Genomic DNA, 20,539 nt, shown 5'->3' on the forward strand with positions numbered 1-20,539 from the left:
GCAATTCTTGACATATTTTACCCTTCTTTTATGGAAAAAATAGTAAACTGAATTTTAAAAATATTAAAAAATATGAAAACTATTGGAAACATAAGTATGACAATATATATGTTTAAATTTGTTTTTTTAAAAAGTGGAATCATATTTTATTTCATCTTCTAGCTACAGTTACAATACTCATTCTGGTCATCTACTTAGTCTAGAAATCGGATACCAAGTTTTATACATAGATATATCTTCGGTATACAACGTAACCTATCTTTTCTTATATATTATAACCAAGGCTAGGTTAAGTTACGTTATAATCAAGAAAGATGTCTTCAGTATACCTTCAGCTTGATAACGACATATAGCCACAAGCAGTGATATACCTTATCTATATTTTGTGTCATGATATGTTCTGTCTTTTACCTTGTGTGGCGCTTAGGGGAGAATATGTTTCACATCTACTCAACTGTGTTCTGACTTACCTAGGTTATATATTCTATGGGAAATCCGAAAAATATGGAAACTTCCATAATCGGTTAAAGATGTTTCTTAAATCTAAACTAAATTTTCCCTAAATATCTCCTAGAATATTTTCTCCCACGTTTTTCTCCTTCTCCCACGATCTTCTGTCGTCGTTCTTTGTGTTTCTCTCTTCTTCATCGACATAATCATCTCTCTTTTCTCTATCAATACAACATGGTTCTAATCTATGTTAAATCTGGTGAATGGATGTGTAGTTGCAGTGATGACTGGAGTTTTGTGGTAGACAAAGAAAGGCGTGGTCGAATGGTAACATTAGCAACTACTACTACGTTCAAGCAGCTCAAGATCATGGTGTGTGAGGATTATGGGCTGGACCGTAATGCCATTAATGCCGAGTTCAGTTATTCGTTGTTGAATCAAAGAGGGAATCCTCCAATTATTATCACCAATGATCGGCAAGCATCTAATTTTATGGGCTATGCAAAGAGGGAATCGTCTACTACCTTGTGTGTGATGTTCTCTGTTTCTGGTGTAAATCAAAAGGAACGAGTCAATATCGATTTGAATAAGGAGCCATGGGATTCAAGTAATGTTGAGGATGAAGAAGTTCCTGAGATAAATCGAGCAGAGTTTGTGAAGCCGTCAAAGGAGTCTTGTGTTAGAAGAACGGATCATGTCGCTGCGGATGGTTGCGGTGCTTTAAGGAGTGAAAACATTGAACTTTGTCAAAACAATGGAGACAGTGATAAGGATGGTCGAGCTTGGAGAGGAGACTAAGAAGGATCAAATTTTCACAAGTAAAGGGGTTCTGAAGGCAACAATGGAAATTTTGGCGATGAAGAATAATTTCGATTACACTGTTCTCAAATCCACGAGAAAATGGTGGTATATTCGATGTAAGGATGCATTGTGCAACTGGACTGTGTGTATGTCCCAAAAGCAAATGACATCATTCAATTTATGAGATTGGAGCATAGTTGTGAGATTACTTATTGGCACGATTGGAAAGCTCGTGAGTTTGCTATTGCAGCTGCTAGTGGTATACCAGATCGCAGTTATGCTAAAATATCAGCATATTTGCATATGATTAAAGAAGCTAATCCTGGTACGTATACTCACTATGAAACTAATGAGAAGGGAAGATTCATGTATCTATTTATGTCATTTGGGAAATCAGTTAGAGGATTCTACAATGCAATACGAAGGGTGATTGTCGTTGATGGAACTTTTCTGAAAAATAAATACAAAGGGACACTTCTTGTTGCTACTGCTGTAGATGGTAACTCTAATTTGTATCCGATTGCATTTGGGGTTGTTGATTCAGAGAATGACGATTCATGGGGGTGGTTCTTCAGACAGTTGAAAGTGGTTATTACTGATTGTCAATACCTAGCTTTTGTCTAAGATAGAAATGCGTATATTTCTAAAGCTATTGGGACTGTCTACCCTCGATCAGCACATGTAATTTGCATTCATTACTTATTGACCAATGTGGTTGCATTTTTCAAGACAAAAGGGTTGACTGCCTTGGTGGAAAAGGCTTCACGGGCATATAGGGACAATGAATTTCAAGACGTATCACCGAAATTTTTGATATGAGTCCTGAGCTTGGAAGATATCTACGGGAGGCTGATGTGTGCAAATGGGCTCGTTCTCTCTTCCCTGGCTCCAGGTATGACATCAGGACCACGAATCCTGCAGAGTCGATAAATTCAGTTCTTAGAATACCTAGAGAATATCCGGTTATTCCTTTGCTTGATAGTATAAGAGAACTGTTGACTCGATGGTTCTATGAGCGTCGCTTGTTAAGCTCAAAGCATCTTGATCCTTTAACCGCTAAGGTGGAGAAAAAGATTGATAGGAGAATTGTGAAGGCAAAAGAATTCCAGGTTTACAAGGTTGACAACTTCAGATCGGTTGTAAAAGGAGACATATATGATTGTCATGTTGATTTGGAAAGAAGAACATGCACATGTGGTAAGTATGATATAGGAAAAATTCCTTGCCGACACGCCATTCCTGCAATTTATTCACGAGGTATGGAAGTATAAACACATGAATACTTGAGAACTATTTATTTTCGGGATTTTCAGCATATAGACTTCATATTGATCACGGTTTTTTTTTTAGATTGACAGGTATGGAAGTGCACAGATTTACTGACGCCTTATACAGCACTGCAGCATGGAGAACCGCCTATGCAGAATGCATTAATCCAATAGCAGTTCTAGAGTCTGAATGGAATGTCCCAGCTGAGGTTAAACTTGCAAAGGTTTTACCACCAAAGACAAGAAAGAGTGCTGGTCGACCAGTAAAGAGAAGGTATGAATCAGTAGAAGACAAGATCGCATCTTCTCAAGGATCAAGGAAGAATAAAAAGCATAAGTGCAGCCGTTGTGGAACTGAAGGACACAAGAGAGGAACATGCGATTTACCCATCTAGTTTGTTATGTGTGTTCATCTGTCTCTGTTTTTTTTTTCTTATTGCTCTTGAAACAATTTGATCTTCTGTTTAAGAACCTATTTGACAATTTGGTAGTTGCTAAACTCTTGAGACAAATCGATTTATGCAAGTAACAACCAAAGTATTTTCAAAATAATTAGTTTCAGTAGATGATGATCACCAAGAAATAACAAGAAACATGGTCTTAACTTCTTTGAAAAAAAAGAACAACAAATTGAGGAAGCACATAAAAGTAGTTGAGAGTGAACTTGCTGCCTTTGTTGAACATCATGCATAGGTATGGTACATGAAGACCATCACCAAACAACACACAAAGAAAGCTTTTATGCTCTTTAGTTCCCTAATGCATTCTGAGGTCTTCTCTTCGCAATGTACGATTGCATCTTCCCTCTCTTCAATTCTACTCTCAGGGCGTTTCATCATGGCCTCACCAGCTCTCACTGATTTCTGAAACTCGGAATTGTCAACGAGCAACAAGTCAAACATGTCCTAGAAGTCTTCAATTTCCTCAACAACTGACTTGTCAGTCCATTTGAACAAGTGGGTTTTGTCCTTCATCAGTAACATCCAATACACAGTTAGATTGACCAATTCTACTCTCATCGGACAACAATGAGACAGTTATATGATTAAACGACTAACCTTCTGAGATCCCAAAGGACAACAATGAAATAATCTTCCCGGATTTTTAATTGTTTTTGAAGTGAAACGAGACACTCCCTCACCGCAATCGCATTTTGTGGGAATTCCCCGTTGTTTGGCGAGGCGATCTCTTGAAGTGGATGAAAATTTACTGAAGACATGAGGGAGTCGATCTCCAAATTTTTGTCGCTGCAAATCTCTCTGTCGAGGAAGAATGAGGAAGAAAATGGGATTAGGTCAAAAAAATAACCAAAACTATGTCGTTTCAGACTCCAATAACGCGTACTCTAGCTAAAGCAGAGAAGAAAAAATCACTAAATTTATCGATTAGACCACAAGAACTTTGTCTTTGAACCCTCTAAATTAGTGTTAAAACATCTTGCAAACATAGTGGACGGACGTACATAGCTAGTGACCAATGTACATAAATAATGAATAAATAGATGTCATGTGTGTTTGGGGCGTTGGATTAATTTGTACTTTGGTTATAGTTAAGGGTTTGGTTAGGGTATGTCTACGGTCATGTTTTTAGGGTTTGTTTAGGGTTTAGGGTTTGACTATGAATTACGGATTTAGGGTTTGTTTAGGGTTTGATTAAGAATCATTATTGTATTTTCAATAGGATTGGGTCCTCAGGTTTTATGATCTTGTAGCACACAATTCTTTGTAGAAAATCAAACCCAAAGCAAAAATTTCATAATTCATACAAAATCAATTCTAGAGTCGTTTCTTAATTCAAATCAAATACCAAAGCCAGAGTTGTTTTATAATTCTAGCAAACCAAACTACTAAGCACACAGTTAATCAATCATCCTCGAGGTCAAAGACCTCAGACCTCTCCCATGGTGAAGACACATATCGTGTCATAACCTCAGCGAATATGGGGTCGTGTGCAGCCTCCCATAAGCCCACTCCAATCTTCTGTCTGCAACCCATGATGATTTCATCATCTACTAAACTGACGTCGAGACCAAGCAGCGAGCATTCAAAGTGCTTGAGAGCGTATGCACCGCAATCACAACAAGTTTTGTTCAATCTCAACTTCATAGGCACATCCACGATAGAATATGATGAGAGGAGTAGCTGCTTCTGTTTTTCTGGTGGTCCAACGGCCTTCACTATCCTAGGAATGATAGCAGCAAACTTCTCAACGTATTGTCTGTTATTTCCCCGACCGCAATCAAAGACTTCCACTTTTCTTTCAATGATGTTTACAAAGACACCAATCCAGTGATTACATGCGTTGGAGTCCACTTAATTTTGTAAATGAAGAAATGTAAACTAGGATGTGCAGAGAAGTGAATGATTACCATTTACAAACAGAGGAAAGTAGAGTCGATCAACATCAACTCCCACTGTTCCGTGAATCCTTTCCATGACTTCAGAGATATAATAAAGTGACGCCTGCGGAGAAGCATCTTGGGGCAATGGTGAATCGCTAAGCTGAAGTCCTTGACCTTTTCCTTTACACCATTTCTCCCACTGTGACGGCGGTGGAGCTGTATTTATCTCTATCTTTTCTTTCTTTACTGGATTATCCACTGAACCTCGGACTGAAGTCATTGGAGTCCACCAGTCTTCTTCTTTTTTTGTCTGAGATAGATCAAAGCCTGGCACATACGACGTCTGAGAAAGCCCTTCAAGCCCTTGCGTACCTATCCGCGACCCATATCATCTGCTTCACTATAATTCACATCGAATGTAGTCTCAGATCCATCCTGTTATGTCACGATAAATAAGCAATATTTGAGACACCAAAATACATTATCATTACATAAATATTTTACATAAAAGTTCACAACCATTACATAAATTCAAACAAGACACTTACAAATCAAGGACACTTACACACCAAGCACACTTACAAACCGAGACCTTATAAAGTACAACAAAATTCAGGCCGATAACTTAGATGCCAATAAAACAAACAGACACGCAAACCATCTAATAAACAAGACAAAATAACATTCAAGAGAGTGGTGAAGACTAGTGTTTCTTTACCCCGCGTGTGGACCTCGTCAACGGTGCCTGGCTCGTCGATGGCTTTGTCGGTGAAGGCTCTCCAAGCTCAACTTCAACGCTTGCTTCCTTACGTGAATCTTTAAGCTCTGCCCGCATCTGCTCAAATGTCTTAGCCATCTGTTTCTGTAGCCTTTGTTCCATTCCAGAGAAGTTGTGCTCAAACAACTGTGTCACAAAAGCCTTCATGTCTTCATTAAAAGGAGCTTGCTTTGGGCCACTTACGAGAACCTTATGCTTCCTCTTCTCCATACCACGATCCAGAAGCCTCTTCTTACCCCTCTTTGATCTAGAACCAACGTTCTTTGATCCTTTCGAAGTCTGAAAGTCGTCATCACTCTCGGCTGCTTCAACATTCACGCTTGCTTCATCATTCACAGCTGATTCGTCATCAAGAGATAAAGAAACCACTTCATTTTCTTCAGTTTCCCAAACATGTTCACTAAAATCATGCCCATTCTTTATCAACTCCATCAGAGCCTTGATTCTATCATCCTCCACATCATCATCTCTGCGAAACGCCTGAGCTTTGACAACGTCATAATTTCCTGTCCATGAGATGTATGGGTAGATGTCATCCTACACAAGAAAGGTAAATAAAGTTAGATCCTAAATACTCATTTCAAACCGGATGGAGTCATCTTAAATAGAGATAATTACCTTGGGTGTAATAAGTTCCTCCAACCGAATGATCTCCTCATATGACACCTTTGCAGCTCCCATCCAGTTTATGCATCTAGGACCGTTCTTGAAACCCTTGTCCAGCTTTTTTCCACAAAGCTTTCCAATCTTTGATACCACTTCCATTTCCCAAATCTGCAAGGCGTATGAGAATCCATCCAAGACATAACTAGTAGTCTTTTCCTTCAGTTGGTCACAATTTTTGGCTATTGACTTGCAGAGAAGGTCATAAGCAGCAACTCCCCAAGGATACTTTCGAACCCTGTCAAGATCCATAACCACCGCGATGTATTTGAGGGGGATATTAGCCTTCTCATCTCTCGCTAATACCACACAAAGAATGATCGCCAAGTAGATAAGGCGTATGCGATCTGCATTCCTCCACTTCTTAACAGCTTCCTTGTCCTTAGTCCACAGGTTGAAGAGTGTAATTGTTCCATCTTTTCTCCTCAAAACCTTGCTCCAGAAACCACCATCATATTTCCACTCTTTGAACTCCTCAAGCGAGATACGAGTATCGTATTCAAACCCGGTTACTGCGTGGAACTCTTGCAATGAGAATCGAAGCGGTCTCCTCGCAAAGACAAACCAAAGCTCGTGCTGTAAGTAAGTCACCAGCTCCCTACACAAGAAGCTGTGTATCACCCTCGCGGGGTATCCAAGACCATTCTCATGGAGTTTAAAAATCTGATGAAAAACCGAATCTTTCTTCACAACATCCAACTCCTTTGGCAGCCACGCTTGGAACTTTCGGATAATGTAGTCGATCCTGCAGTTGTTGTTGATCTGAGTCACTCGGGGCTCCTCGCCCTCCTTAAAAAGCCTCTTCGGTAGCTCCTCAGACATAGCTACAAACCGTGACAAAATTGTTAGTTCAAACACGCCAAATCGTTTTTAAAAAAAAATCGAGCTTTAATGGAAGAACTCTTCGATTTCGTTTAATATGAGAATCTATAGATGTAATCCAATACCTTATGTGAAGAATTGTGAGATTGAGAAGCGAAATTGATGGAAGAACACTTCAAAAATCGATTTGATGATGACGGAGATGAGAGTAGAGACTACGGGCTGATGAAACATCGACGAAGAACATGGCTTCTCACCAAGGAACCCTAAATCGCCATGGAAGAGCGACGACTCTGCGGAGAAGACAATGAGAAAGGGAAATTAGGTTTGCGGCATCCCGCGTCTCCCTTTTTTCCTATTTAATTTTTTTTATTATTTTTTAACTTTTTAATATTTTAACATTAAAAATCTATTACGAAAATTATTATAATTTATAATTTTAATTCAACATAATTGGTAAATTAAGGGTACTTTGGTATTTACAGAAATTAAAATCCTATTTTCCTAAAACATCTTCTATAAATCCTATTGTGACAAATCCAAGTTCAAAGTGTCTCATTTATCTAATTTTCCCATAATAATAATTTAAATCTTTGCAATTTATTGAAATCATCTAAAACTCCGTTAAAAGTCAAATCACCTCAAATGTTATATTGAATTCACACCCCCAAGGTTATTTGAATCCAGATATATCAGTTTAGTTTAGGTTTAGTTAGGTACTGGTTCAATTCAGTTTGATATTTCTCAATTAGAGGAGATATGGTTTGGTTTGCCCAGGCTTTGATACGGGTCCTACATTGACCTTGTTTTATATCTAAAACAAGGCGTCTTTTTCAACTTTACGGCCTTCCTTCCCCTAACGATGCAGACTTTCACTTACTAGGATACGTGCCGTTTCAATCTCACTAAAACGACGTGCAGCTCACTTGTCTCCATGTTGAACGCTGTGTCGTCTCTCTCTCCCCACAAAGCCGCCAGTGTGCAAAGCGCCTCCGTTTTCATTTTCCGGCCCCCAAATATTTTTATACTTTCCCGCCTCGCCAAATCTCTTTGTAAATCGTTTCATCAGCTGATAAGCGAATCGACACAAACCCTAAAACCGCAGAATGTCGACGTGGCAGCTATTACCCGATTCAAGCGGCGACGGTTTCCGGTGGAATGCAGCTGGCCGGATTCTTCAGTCTGGCAAATCCGATTCTCCGCCAACCGCAGCTCCCCCTCTACCTTCCATGGCGGATCTCTTGCTCCGAGGTGATTCTTTTTTTTTTCTGTCGATTGGTTTTTCATGTGGTTAAATAAATAATTTATTGTTTGATGGAAAGGATGCTCGAAACTTATAGAACCAGAGGAATCGAAGCCAACAATGTTCACGACTGCTCTGGGCAAATCTGTAGCTCTTAAAGAGTCTTCGATTTCCAGAGCCAAATCGATTTTAACAGATTCAGGTACAGGAAAGCTCTTTTATTTTCTTAGACATGTGTTAGATGATAGATAATAGGTGAAATTGCTTCCAGAAAAACGTTCTTTGTTGTTAATTTCACTTCTGTTTGTTGAGAAGAAGGAATCAACTTACTATCTTACTTTGTCAAGTGAATGAATGACTATTAAAATTTGACATTTTTCACCATTCTATTTGTGTAGACGATATCGCTCGGTTTGGTGTTCCCAACTCTTGTTTCCAGACTGCTTCTAACAAGAAGGTTAATGTGTCTTCTGCTGGTATGGCAAGAGCCAAGGCATTGTTAGGACTAGAAGAAGATGATGATTTTAGTGGATTCAAACACGTGAACCACCGTTTGCCTTCTTCCCACCAGCAACATGGGTTAACAACTCCTGAGACGTTTGGTGCTCAGAATCGTTCTGTAACTCCAGGAGGACATTATGTACCTGGGAAAAGATCTGAAATTTTGAGTTCATCTCCAAAGGTTCCTCAAACAAAGTTTCAAACTGCTGGTGGGAGATCATTGTCAGTGTCTGTGGAAGCCTTGAATCGTGCCAGAAGCCTTCTTGGGGACCCTGAGTTAGGGCCTTTCTTTGACGATGTACATCACTTTGTTACACCACAGAAAGATAAATGGATAGGTGGTGATATTGCTCATGAGAGCAACAAGCATACTTCAAATAGTTTCATATCTCCTCTTCAATCATCTTCAAAGCAATTCAGATCAGTCAAATTGGAGGACGTAGCTTCAGGGGTTAATTTGATCAACAAATTTGATGCGGCTGTTGATGAGACACATGGTAACAGGCCTTTAGCATCTGATAAGGCAGTTAACAATACCATGGGAACCGGTTTCATTCCAAGATCTACACAATTTGGAAGGCAAGCTCACCAGCCACTTGTCGATATCACAAATCGCAATCATATAGCTCATGCTAACAATAGACAAGAAAGTAGCCAAAAGAAAAGACTGGGAAAGACAGTCTCCGTTCCTCCTTTTAAAAGGCCGAGAACCTCCTCCTTTAAATCTCCTCTAATGAAAAATGACCAGCATCCTTCAAATGGTAATATATTAGGGAAACTTTTTCCGATGTGAATTTGTTTGGTTGGCTCTCAGATTTATAACTGTTGGTGTCCTGTCTATTATCAGGTTTTTCTGTAGTATCTTGTGATACACAATATTCCAAAAGGGTGTTTTCTACAAGAACTGAAGAAAGGTCTCCAAGAATATATATCAAGGATTATTTTGGAATGCGTCCAAGAGCTACGACCAAGGTATACCTTTTTTGTCCCTTTCACATGTTCCGGTGTTACATATATTTTTACCTTATCGTTTTTCATTCACCCAAACCACGCTTACGGGCTGTTTTAAGATGGCTGTGCCAGAACATGTCAGAAGAATCAAATCAAGTAATGCAGAGAAATATGTATTTGGTGATGTGTCTTCTTCAAGCGTGGTGGGAGCTGAAACTTTTCATCAGATGTTGGCAGAATCTGGTGCTTCTTTACAATGTGCATCTAGAGAGTAATTTCTCCGTTCCCTTGTAATGCTTTAACTTTTAAGTTACCCATCTTGTTTGCGTATTGTATCAGACGTACTAATGATCTTGCACGTGACTCTAATTTTATTAGATAGAGAGTCAGAGTGAGCAATAATTTCTACACCTATTATCTATTTATCTCTACATGTATTGCACTAGGTGGGTCACCAATCACTACAGGTGGATAGTCTGGAAACTCGCATGCTACGAGACATACTACCCAGCCAAATGCAGAGGAAACTTTCTGACGATCACCAATGTCCTCCAGGAACTAAGATATAGGTTTCTCCATCTTTCAATATAACCTTCTTTTGTTTTTGTTTTTTTTAACTTGTTATTACTTGAACTAGTGCGACGTCTAACATGATTAATCTACCTACATAGATATGAGAGAGAGGTCAATCATGGTCACTGCTCTGCAATAAAGAGGATTCTGAGTGGTGATGCTCCAGCTTCTTCAATGATGGTGCTCTGCATATCTGCTATTAATCCAAAGGCTCGAGAAACACATGGTTCTGATAGTGGCAGCAATGTGAAAATAGAACTCACTGATGGGTGGTATGAACTTGCTATTGTTGTATTCAAACCTGTTGTCTTGCTTTCTTTCCTCATGGATTTTTTCATAAAACAAAATTCACAGGTATTCGATAAATGCTGCTCTGGATGTCATGCTGCAAAAACAGCTGAATGCTGGAAAATTGTTTATCGGGCAGAAGCTTCGGGTAAGTTATTACTTGCAAGCTTTAAATATTTTGTCTGGCAATACATATTTTTGGTCAGATCATTTACTTCCAGCATTCTCACGTTCTTATTACTTATTTGAAGATTCTTGGGGCAGGACTTTCTGGCTGGACTACCCCAACATCACCTCTTGAGGTTTCTTAGACTTAGAATTTTCTTTTACTTTTAGTTAAAATCCTCCCATGTTGGTTTCTTCATGGTTGCATTCACCCAAACTTTCAGGCAGTGATTTCGAATACAATCTATTTGTTGTTGAATATTAATGGGACATACAGAGCTCACTGGGCGGACCGACTAGGATTCTGTAAGTAGCTTTATGCTGTGTACCTCACTACTACATCCTCTGAGTTGCTTATTTCATAGCATTTTGTGCTTTCACATTGTTTTCCTTATATTGTCTTTTGATCTCTTCTTCAAGGTAAAGAAGTTGGTGTCCCTCTGGCTCTCAACTGTATCAAGTGCAATGGGGGCCCTGTGCCTAAAACGTTAGCTGGAATTACACGAATATACCCTATCCTATACAAGGAAAAGTCAGTATAAAAGAAATTCTGGCTGTATATTTATGGCAAAAAGATTTATACTTGTTTGGTATTACAGGTTAGGTGAAAAGAAGTCAGTAGTTCGATCAGAGAGGATGGAATGGAGAATGATCGAGCTGCATAACCAGAGGCAAGTTTCTATTATTAGCTGTACAGAAGAACTTTTAGTGACGTTTATGTGATCAATTCAGAATATGAATCTCTTGTCTATGGAGTGTCATCAGTAAATAACCAAAGATAGAAAGGTTCGGTTACATACAATCTGTATATGATAAAAATTCTTCTGGTCTTTCTGAATGTGGAGGGATTTTCCTATTGTTCTAATCAACAGACTAGCTACAGTTTGCAGTTCTTCTCAAACTTACTTGTCATTTTTTTTATGTTCTGTTTGACTGTAGGCGCTCAGATCTTATAGAGGGTCTTATATGTGAGAACCAGGGAGGAATCAATGGTGTCGACAGCCAGAACGATACTGACAGCAAAGAAGGAGCCAAGCTCTTTAAGCTGTTAGAGTCTGCTGCTGAACCTGATTTCCTAATGGCAGATATGAGTATGGAAGAGTTGAACTGTTTCAACAGATATAAAGAAAAGTTTGAGGTAGAATACTGTGAATCTTTTCTTAATAGGTCGTTTTAAATTAAATTAACTTTTTCAATCTAAAACCTCAGGCGGCCATGGAAAAAAAGATGGAAAAATCAGTTGCAAAAGCTCTGGAAGACGCTGGCTTAGGTGAAAGGGATGTCACTCCATTCATGAGGATTAGGCTTGTTGGACTGACGAGCTTAAGTTATGATGGACACCCAAATCCAAAAGAAGCCATTTTAACAATCTGGAATCCAACGGAGACACAGGTATATTGAAAATGCCTAGTCTCTGAATGGTTCCCGGCACTTTTTCTAATGCGTTATATAAGTTTACGACTCATAAAACAGCTGAGAAAATTACGAGAACCTTTTCCATATGAGCTTTAGATTTCAGGGCGAGTTCATATCAGAAATGCGACCACATGGTTGAGAAAATTTTGTTTCTTGTAGACTCATAAAACAGTTGCCATTTTCTTCCACTGCGACAGAGAACCGAGTTGACAGAGGGGAAAATATACGCAATGAAGGGGCTAGTACCAATGAACATAGATTCAGAAACACTGTACTTACATGCCAGAGGATCCAGCTCAAGATTGCAGCCTTTGTCTCCAAAAGCTTCTGAAAGATTTCAGTAAGTTGTTTTGTGGCCTTTCTGAAGACATACCTGAATCTATCTCATTCTGTTTGTTTATGTTTCAGGCCCTTTTTCAACCCCCGTAAATCGATGTCATTGTTGGATCTTGGTGAAATTCTTCTTGGAAGGTTGATAGCTTTTGTTTATGTTCACTCTTTACAAAACGTACTTTTGCTTATCTAACGTATCTTATATAATCATCATCCTTTTAGTGAATTTGATATGGCGGCGTACGTTGTATATGTTGGAAATGCGTACACGGATGTTGACCAAAAGAAGCAGTGGGTGTTTGTTACAGATGGATCCTTACAATATTCAGATTCAGGGAAAATCGCAAATAGTCTTCTCGCTATAAGCTTCCGCACATCATCCATGGATGACCTCCACAGCCCCCTCATTAGCCATAATCTTGTCGGATCTGTGGTAAAACTCAAAATCTTGTTAACGCAATCAAGTGGCCAGAGCGTTTCACATTGTTATAATAAATGTTGTTTGGCAGGTAGGGTTCTGCAATCTAATAAAAAGAGCCAATGATGTGGAAAACGATATGTGGGTTTGTGAAGCGATGGAGAACTCGGACTACTTCTTAAACGCAGATCCTGCTTGCCCTTCTCACCTTAAAACCAGCAGTGGCCATATCCAAATATGGGCTAACCTCTCTTTTTCTAAATCCGTCCGTTCTCTTTCTATTATTTATTATATAATCTTTTACCAAATGCATAGATGATTTGGATTCAGTCATTCTTCTAATAGCTGCTCTTGTTTTTTTTTTTTGTTTTTGATTTCAGATCATCGACCAACTTCGGCAGAGAGCTCTATTTATTGTCGGTGCTTGTTAATTATATCATGCACAAGGCGTATTGCATACATATATCATATATTTTGGGATAGTTAAGGCCAATTAGATCCGTGAGTAACGATAAACATAATGATATTTTTAGCCCCCGTACTTGGTAATCTCCTCAAAGACAACATTGTAAGAAAGGTGTCGTGTGTTTGCCTTTTGAACTTTGAATACGTCTCTCTTAGGGTAATTTTAATGATTTAGGATTCACCAAATCCCACTAGAATTTTGTTTTTTAAAAACTGTTTTTTTAATTGAACTCTACAATAGTTACACATACTCAAAATTACATAACTCCAAAACAATGTTTTTAAACTCAGACTCAACTGATAGTTAGACTGGGTTAAATTGTAAACTGGACAGAATCTTGGTTGGTGGTTGCATAAAGATATCGCGGTGGTCGCTTTTATAAGAAGATCGATTTTCGGTGCCCTTATGTTTGAAAGAGCGATATAACAACTCCATGCTTTTCAGGACATGAAAAAGATAGTACTCCCTCCGTTCCCGAAAATAAGATGTTTTAGATTTTTTACTTGTTCCACAAAGATATATTTTCTATATGTTTAAGATACTTTTTTATACTTTTAAGAAACATTAAATAAAAATATTTGAATTGATTAAATTTCATTGGTGAAAAGTTATTGAAAAGTGTATAATAAAATAAAATAAAAAAATAAATTATAAACATTTATTGAATTCTTAATAAGCGTGAATACTTTAGAAAAACATTTCTAAAAAACAACCTTAAAACTTCAAACATAAAGTTTTACTAAGAGAAATCTCAAAACCTCTAATTATAAGGTTTTATACAATGAAACTTTATATTTGAGATTTCACTATACAAAACTTTATATTCGAGGTTTCATATTTTTTTTAGTCTATGTATTTATATCTTTAAAAAACTTTTGATAACTTTCTTGTTTATCATTTTAGTCCATACAATTCTATATCTTTTATATATTTATATATGTTCTTATAAATTTAACTTTTACATATAAATTTAAATAAACATATAAATGTTTAAATAAAAAACAAAGCATAATATAACGACAAGATGCATTATATTGCATAGCATGATAATTGAAGATGAGCGAGACATCAACGCACCGATTAGAGATGCAAGAGCGGTGCCGGTGCTACAAGTTGAAACGGCAATTAACGAAAATATTCGGTTTCAAAACTTTTTGGCTCGTAATCTACAAATAGAAAATAAAGAAGCTCATTTATTGCTTCGAAATGCATTAATTGATCATATACGAAATGCACTATGGGAATAATAATAATAATAGTAATGTATTTTTAAGTCTTTTATTTATATGTACTATATGCTATTAGAATGTAATAGTTTATTAATAAATATTGTCTATAATACTTTTGATGTATGATTTTAGCTGTTATAAAAGTTTTATGCTTTTATTTGATTCTTGTCTAAAGTAAGGACTATAATGTAAAAATATAAACAAATTGAGGTTTTTTTTAAGGTTTACCATTGGAGAAGGTCACCCCAAACCTCAAATATAAGGTTTAGCAAACCTCAAATATAAGGTTGTTCTTGCAGATGTTCTAATAATATATATTTTTTGGATCAAGAACACATTCATCAAATATTAACAAGATTTTTTTTGGGCAATTCTCCTTAATAGCCCCTTTTAACTTTGTATCTCTAAATCAGACTCTCAAACTGAAAATAACCTAAATAACCTTCATCAAGTGTCAAAAGTCTACAATGCCCTTCTTTTAATTGTAATTAGATGAAACAATTAATAAATTGCAACCACGAAAAATAAACGACGACGAAGGACTCTTGAAGTCATCTTCGACGACGAGCTCCGGCGACAAAGGAAACAATGATTCTCATTGTCGACGAAGCAAGCTGTGTGAATCTGTATGTTTCAATAGTTTTACGAAGAAAATCTTAATTTTATTTAGGGTTTTCAAATTGAGATTTGAATTTTTGTGTTCTTCTTCTTCCGATGATACGTTTGAACTTGTTTTGTTGTTTGAATAGAACATGGATAGCAGAATCGGAGTTACAAATAATGAATTTCAGGAAACTTCGTTTACATATAACTTTGGCTTAAAGAGGAAGATGATCTCGTGACTTTACTTTTTGGTAAGCAATTTTTGAATCTTTGATATTCCTATTTATTCTTTGATAAAAGAACCCTGTGTAAAGAGAGCTTTGATTGTTGGAGTTGGTCTCTTTGTTGTGTTTCCCTTTTTCACCTGAATGGTAATGTAACAGTGTCAAAGTGCGATTGCAGGTCTCTGATGCTTTGTAGAACTCAATTTTGAAACCGCCTCCTTCATACGTACAGCCAGCCTTCTCTAGAAGACCGTAAGATATTATGTTCCTGCTGATATTCGGCATGTGTCTCACATCAGTTAAAATCACTTCAACACCATCCACATTAGTAACTCGAATCTTTCCAATTCCTTTAACTTCGCTCTGTGTGTTGTTCGCCATAAAAACTTTCCACCTTCTAGTTCCTTGAAGTCAAAGAGAACATTCCTTTGAGGAGTGATATGAAACGAGCAGCCATAGTCTAGAACCCACTCCTACTTAGTGTCCTGAACACTTACAGTCAGTACAAGCGGCTGCTTTGGTTAAGAAGCTATATTCATTAAGCTTGAAGACTCATTCTTCCTTCCCTGATTATTCCAATTCTGTGGGCATTCTCTCTTCCAATGACCATCCTTTCCGCAAATAAAACACCCTGTTTTGTTGGTATTTCGGTTTGATCTTGGTCTAGACTTTGATCTTCCATCCCGTGACTTTGATCTGCTTTTTCCATACTTTCCATTTCCTTTATTTCCCTTCTCCTTCTGTCTACGTTGAGATTCCACATACAAGCCTTTTAAGTTCGATCTAGACTTTCCAAAGAGACCCCTTTGTTTTGTGTTGTTCAAAATCTTTAAAATTCAAATTGTAGTGGGATTCTAAGATTTTCAGTTATAATATTACTAGATACTAGTTGGTATAAATAAATTACACATTTATATTTTATCGCATAAAAACATGAAAACACCTATGTATATATAAAATTATATACCAAAATATATAGAGATTTATCTCATTTTTTTTAAACATGTATAATGTAAAATATTGTTTTTGGATAACACAATGTAAACTAGTTTTATAAAATGATAATTATCAAATCAATAAAATTCATTCTTAATTTGTGGTTATGTATATATTAAAAACCGAATTATTCATTATATTTAATAAAGACCTTATAGCACAATATAAATTATTTTTTGATAATGATAATTATCAAATTAATGAAATTCATTTTTAATTTGTGGTTAATCATATATTAACAAATCAAATTATTCATTAAGAGTAATAAAAATTTTAGCCGCTCTAACTTTTAATGTTAGAACTAATAATCATTTTGCAAATAATAATATAGAATAAAATTATTAAATAGAAGGTTTAATTATTATAAATAGCTATAAACTTGTATCATGGTAAAATAAAAATTGTCTTCTTATTTGATTGCAGGTTATCCAAGTAGGGAAGGGCTTGGATTTGATCCATCCTAACACAAACTTAATCTGCTAATTCTGTAATAATAATAATACAACAAGATTTGTTCTACTAATCTTTTTACAGAGTGAAATTTTTTATTCTTTTGAATCAAACAAAAGACACCAGAAGAATTAGCCTTATCTCCAAAGACTCTAATTACTCAGTTCCGTTCGTTCACCATTTGTTTTGACAATATACAGAAGTAAGATCATCTCTCTGGCTCGATTTTCATCTGAACCGTAGATTCAGAACCTGACACATACAACCAAATAACAATGTAATTAGATATCACACAACAAAACTTCACACTGTTTATATTCTGCAATGTAAATTTCTGTTTATATTTTTGCTTACAGTTGATGCTCTGTTGCGGACAATCACTGAAACCCATATGAACAATACTCTGCAGATCGTTTTCCCAGAAAGCTGGCGCCTAAGAAAACACACAAAAGTAAGCTTTTCAGAGGAAGCAATACAGTGAGACTGTATACAATATAAGCGGACATTAAAGTACCTCAGCTTGAACAAATCCTTCACTAAGAATGTTCTTGCCAACAGCTAAATACTCTGAAGGAAATCTTGACTCTGAACAAGATAATGATTCTCCCAGCTGCAACATCTAAGACATACATAATCTACTCGTCAGATACAATTACAGAACATTCTCCCAGTCTTTGTTATGAATGAATCAACATAAAGCAGAAGAATACCTCTGCAGATAACATAGCATTAGCAGCATTGAACTCCGTTCTTGGATTTATAGTTGCTAACTTCATAGACAAGAACTGGAGAAGTAAACAAGAGATTCAGATTCAGTTATAATAAACACACAGCTCCATGTTTAAGAAACATATAAAGCGACAGTATACCTGGACTTGTCTTTGCAATGACTGCACATAATTGATAATCTCATCAAGCATGACGGCTTTTCCAGTAATCCGGTTGCAACCAGGGACCAAATCTTGAAGCAACTTCATTCTCGCACTAATCTTTTCTCTTCTCGCCTAATTCCAAACTTCAATGTCACAAATCCAGCAATATTTATATGTTTTCGAGTCATATTTGAGTTTTTTTTTCCATGTTTCAGTACCCTTTCAGCGATACTGTGGCTATCAGTTGCCTGACCTCTTCTTGCTCTTACATGTATATAGTCCTTGTATGGCTCAGAAGGTTTCTCCTCGTCCTTGTTGTTTTCGCTCTTTTCAGTCTCATTCTGCTTCCCAGCCACAGCTGCATTGTTCTCTTCCTGCATCTGAACATAACTCAGAAACATTAGAATTCAAGAACACGAATACACATTAATTCCCAAGACTAAAACCTTGGAGTTGGAAGCTGTTAGAGACGAGGAAGCTGGAGACTCCTTGCCATTTCCAGTGCGAATCGATTTCCTCTTCCTGGAGCTGGGTCTGGTCTTACCTGTTCCAGAAACCGAACCTGGAACCAGTAACGAGCTCTTGTTGCTCTCCTGAACCTGACTGTGTCCGAAGTGACCGGGATACGCAGGGAAATTGTCGGAGATTGAGTGGAGTGATATCTCTTGCGTGTCGCAAAACCTTCCAACAAAGTCACTGATCATCATCGCGTCGTTTCCTTCTCCAAAGGGTAATAAGCAGTTTAGGGTTTCCTCTGTTTCCTTATCCATAACCAATCAATCTAAAGACAACAATTGCAGACGATAATGAGAAAACTTTCTACAGAATCGACAAGTAAAAATCCGGAAAGAAACTTACTTTGTAGACGAAGAAATCCGAGAGAGAGGGAGAGAAAAAGGTGTTACCTTCGTCGAGTTATGGAGAGGCTTGAAGATGAGCAATCACGGAGCAATCAAAGAGGAGACCGTGACGTTTAGCGATGAATGAGGGTTTCAGAAACTGACAAAACAACAGTTTGATGCTCACAGATCCCTGTGTAATGATTAGAGAGAGACATCAATTAAAAAAACTATTAACTACCAGTAGTTGATTACAGTAATTAAGAAGTTAAGTAAGACATTGGGGTTTGGTTTGTTGTCTCCACTCTCTAAAGTCAGTAACTGAGAGTTGACTGCGGAACGTTTTTAAGCTATGAATGATAACAACGGATTAAGCACGCGTGCAGAATAAACAGATTGAATACTGCAGGACGGTTTAACTGCGGTTTGTATAATAGAAACACACACTGCGAAACAACTGCGGTTCGTCTAAGCGGTACGGTTCAAAATAAAATATGAATTGTGTCACTTATAACGAATAGTGTAACTGCGGGATATATTATATATTTTATATTTATACACTAAATATCACTGATACTAATATAATTTTAAAAATATATATATTAATTATTTTAAAAATATTTTATATAGCTGAAATATTAATAACAGTTTTGGGTATTTCGACATATAAATAATATCTTTAAATTAGTTGATATATATAATATATTTATATTTTATAAGCTAAAAATAAATGATACTATATATTTTTCTACACCACAAATAATATTGCTTTAGTAAATAAAGGGTTAAAATAATATATTTATTTTCTCTTTGATGTAGTTTTAAAAATTGACTTAAAACATAATTGTTAATTTTAAAAGTTTTAGAAAAAAAAATAAAGTTAAAGCATGTATCTACAACTCAACCTGTCACTTCGAATATAACTAAATATGTTTCAGTTATATGCAGTGTTTTTAAAACCAGACCAGAAGCTAAATCGGATCATATTTAGATCACGGTTTAATATGGTTTGACCAGGTAAAACCTGGTTCAATAATCTTATTTAATATATTCTTAGTGTATAAATTTAAAAATTAAGTTAATAAATATGATACATAATTAAAATATAAATGAATTTAAAACATAAGACACTGTACATATAAACTAATTTTATGTTAATATAGATGGTTTATAGATTTTTGATAGTTTTAATGGTTTTTTCAGTTTAATAACTGATTCATGGTCGAACAAATTATTACCTAACTCGGCTATGTAACCGGTTCATGATGGAAAAAAATACTACCTAATTCGGCTATGTAACCGGTGGTTCATGGTCAAATCCAGTTTAAACTATCGGATCGGTTCGGTTTTAAAAACATTAGTTATATGCTTTAATTTATTTTAATATTTTTGAAAAAGTAATTTGAAATATTGTGTAAACTGATTAAATACATTTATATTAATTTTAGAAATATTTGATCACAATAATTATTTAAGGAAGCTATAGTAAGGCTATATATAATTAATTAGCAAAAAAGAAAAAGAAAAAAGATTGACCGCACTTAACCACACCAAAAATAAGAAGTGAATAAAATGCAAAGCGGTTTGTAATTTTGTACTGACACGATTCTCAATGGCGGTACAAATCATTCGAGAAACGCACTTTACTTTTCATTTTAATTTTTGCTGAATGGTGACTAAAACCCACTTAACCCAACAACCACACCTTTCCTGCAGTATACATTCACAGTCTTAGATCTTGAATGTGATACATGTGTTCTAGTATTGAAACTAGATGATATCCTATGCTCATGCACATGGTGAGTTTTTTATACTAATGTTTTTCATTAAATAGTTTTAACATTTTGCA

General features: G+C 36.4%; 4 protein-coding genes and 1 long non-coding RNA gene across 8 annotated transcripts; 3 read left to right on the top strand and 2 right to left on the bottom strand.

Annotated features, from left to right (window-relative positions):
• The first annotated feature begins 2,066 nt into the window (after positions 1-2,066).
• Positions 2,067-2,914, top strand: LOC106297567. Its single transcript, XM_013733779.1, has 2 exons — positions 2,067-2,508; positions 2,610-2,914. Exons 1-2 carry the CDS (start codon positions 2,067-2,069, stop codon positions 2,912-2,914), a joined length of 747 nt encoding a protein of 248 aa, XP_013589233.1.
• Positions 2,915-5,563: 2,649 nt separating this feature from the next.
• Positions 5,564-7,123, bottom strand: LOC106297568. The gene is made up of 2 exons (XM_013733780.1): positions 6,257-7,123; positions 5,564-6,118 (listed from the first exon to the last, which is right to left on the bottom strand). Exons 1-2 carry the CDS (start codon positions 7,121-7,123, stop codon positions 5,564-5,566), a joined length of 1,422 nt encoding a protein of 473 aa, XP_013589234.1.
• A 908-nt stretch (positions 7,124-8,031) lies between these two features.
• Positions 8,032-13,672, top strand: LOC106297065 (protein BREAST CANCER SUSCEPTIBILITY 2 homolog B-like). The gene is made up of 19 exons (XM_013733351.1): positions 8,032-8,374; positions 8,446-8,568; positions 8,765-9,628; positions 9,715-9,839; positions 9,938-10,089; positions 10,265-10,387; positions 10,490-10,663; positions 10,746-10,827; positions 10,931-10,981; positions 11,069-11,150; positions 11,265-11,376; positions 11,444-11,515; positions 11,784-11,982; positions 12,054-12,236; positions 12,458-12,600; positions 12,669-12,731; positions 12,816-13,026; positions 13,103-13,276; positions 13,392-13,672. The coding sequence occupies exons 1-19, from the start codon at positions 8,230-8,232 to the stop codon at positions 13,440-13,442; spliced, it is 3,129 nt and encodes a 1,042-aa protein (XP_013588805.1). The 5' UTR covers positions 8,032-8,229; the 3' UTR covers positions 13,443-13,672.
• A 1,569-nt stretch (positions 13,673-15,241) lies between these two features.
• On the top strand, positions 15,242-17,018 carry LOC106296893. 2 transcript variants are annotated; one of them, XR_001261338.1, is made up of 4 exons: positions 15,242-15,332; positions 15,456-15,560; positions 15,712-15,785; positions 16,953-17,018. It is a non-coding gene; the product is annotated as an uncharacterized LOC106296893 (long non-coding RNA). The 2 variants fall into 2 exon arrangements; XR_001261337.1 differs by lacking the exon at positions 16,953-17,018 and having other exon boundaries at positions 15,712-16,454.
• LOC106296892 (transcription factor bHLH77-like) lies at positions 16,917-18,894 on the bottom strand. Of its 3 annotated transcripts, none has more exons than XM_013733135.1 (8): positions 18,757-18,894; positions 18,298-18,632; positions 18,121-18,231; positions 17,849-17,983; positions 17,690-17,764; positions 17,494-17,598; positions 17,334-17,412; positions 16,917-17,231 (listed from the first exon to the last, which is right to left on the bottom strand). In XM_013733135.1, exons 2-8 carry the CDS (start codon positions 18,619-18,621, stop codon positions 17,188-17,190), a joined length of 873 nt encoding a protein of 290 aa, XP_013588589.1. In that variant the 5' UTR covers positions 18,622-18,632; positions 18,757-18,894; the 3' UTR covers positions 16,917-17,187. The 3 variants fall into 3 exon arrangements, with proteins under 3 accessions (XP_013588589.1, XP_013588587.1, XP_013588588.1); XM_013733133.1 differs by having other exon boundaries at positions 18,070-18,231; positions 18,757-18,893; XM_013733134.1 differs by having other exon boundaries at positions 18,070-18,231; positions 18,710-18,893.
• Positions 18,895-20,539: the final 1,645 nt, after the last annotated feature.

This window comes from Brassica oleracea, chromosome C6 (assembly GCF_000695525.1).
Source record: "Brassica oleracea var. oleracea cultivar TO1000 chromosome C6, BOL, whole genome shotgun sequence".
In the NCBI taxonomy this organism is placed as follows: domain Eukaryota; kingdom Viridiplantae; phylum Streptophyta; class Magnoliopsida; order Brassicales; family Brassicaceae; genus Brassica; species Brassica oleracea.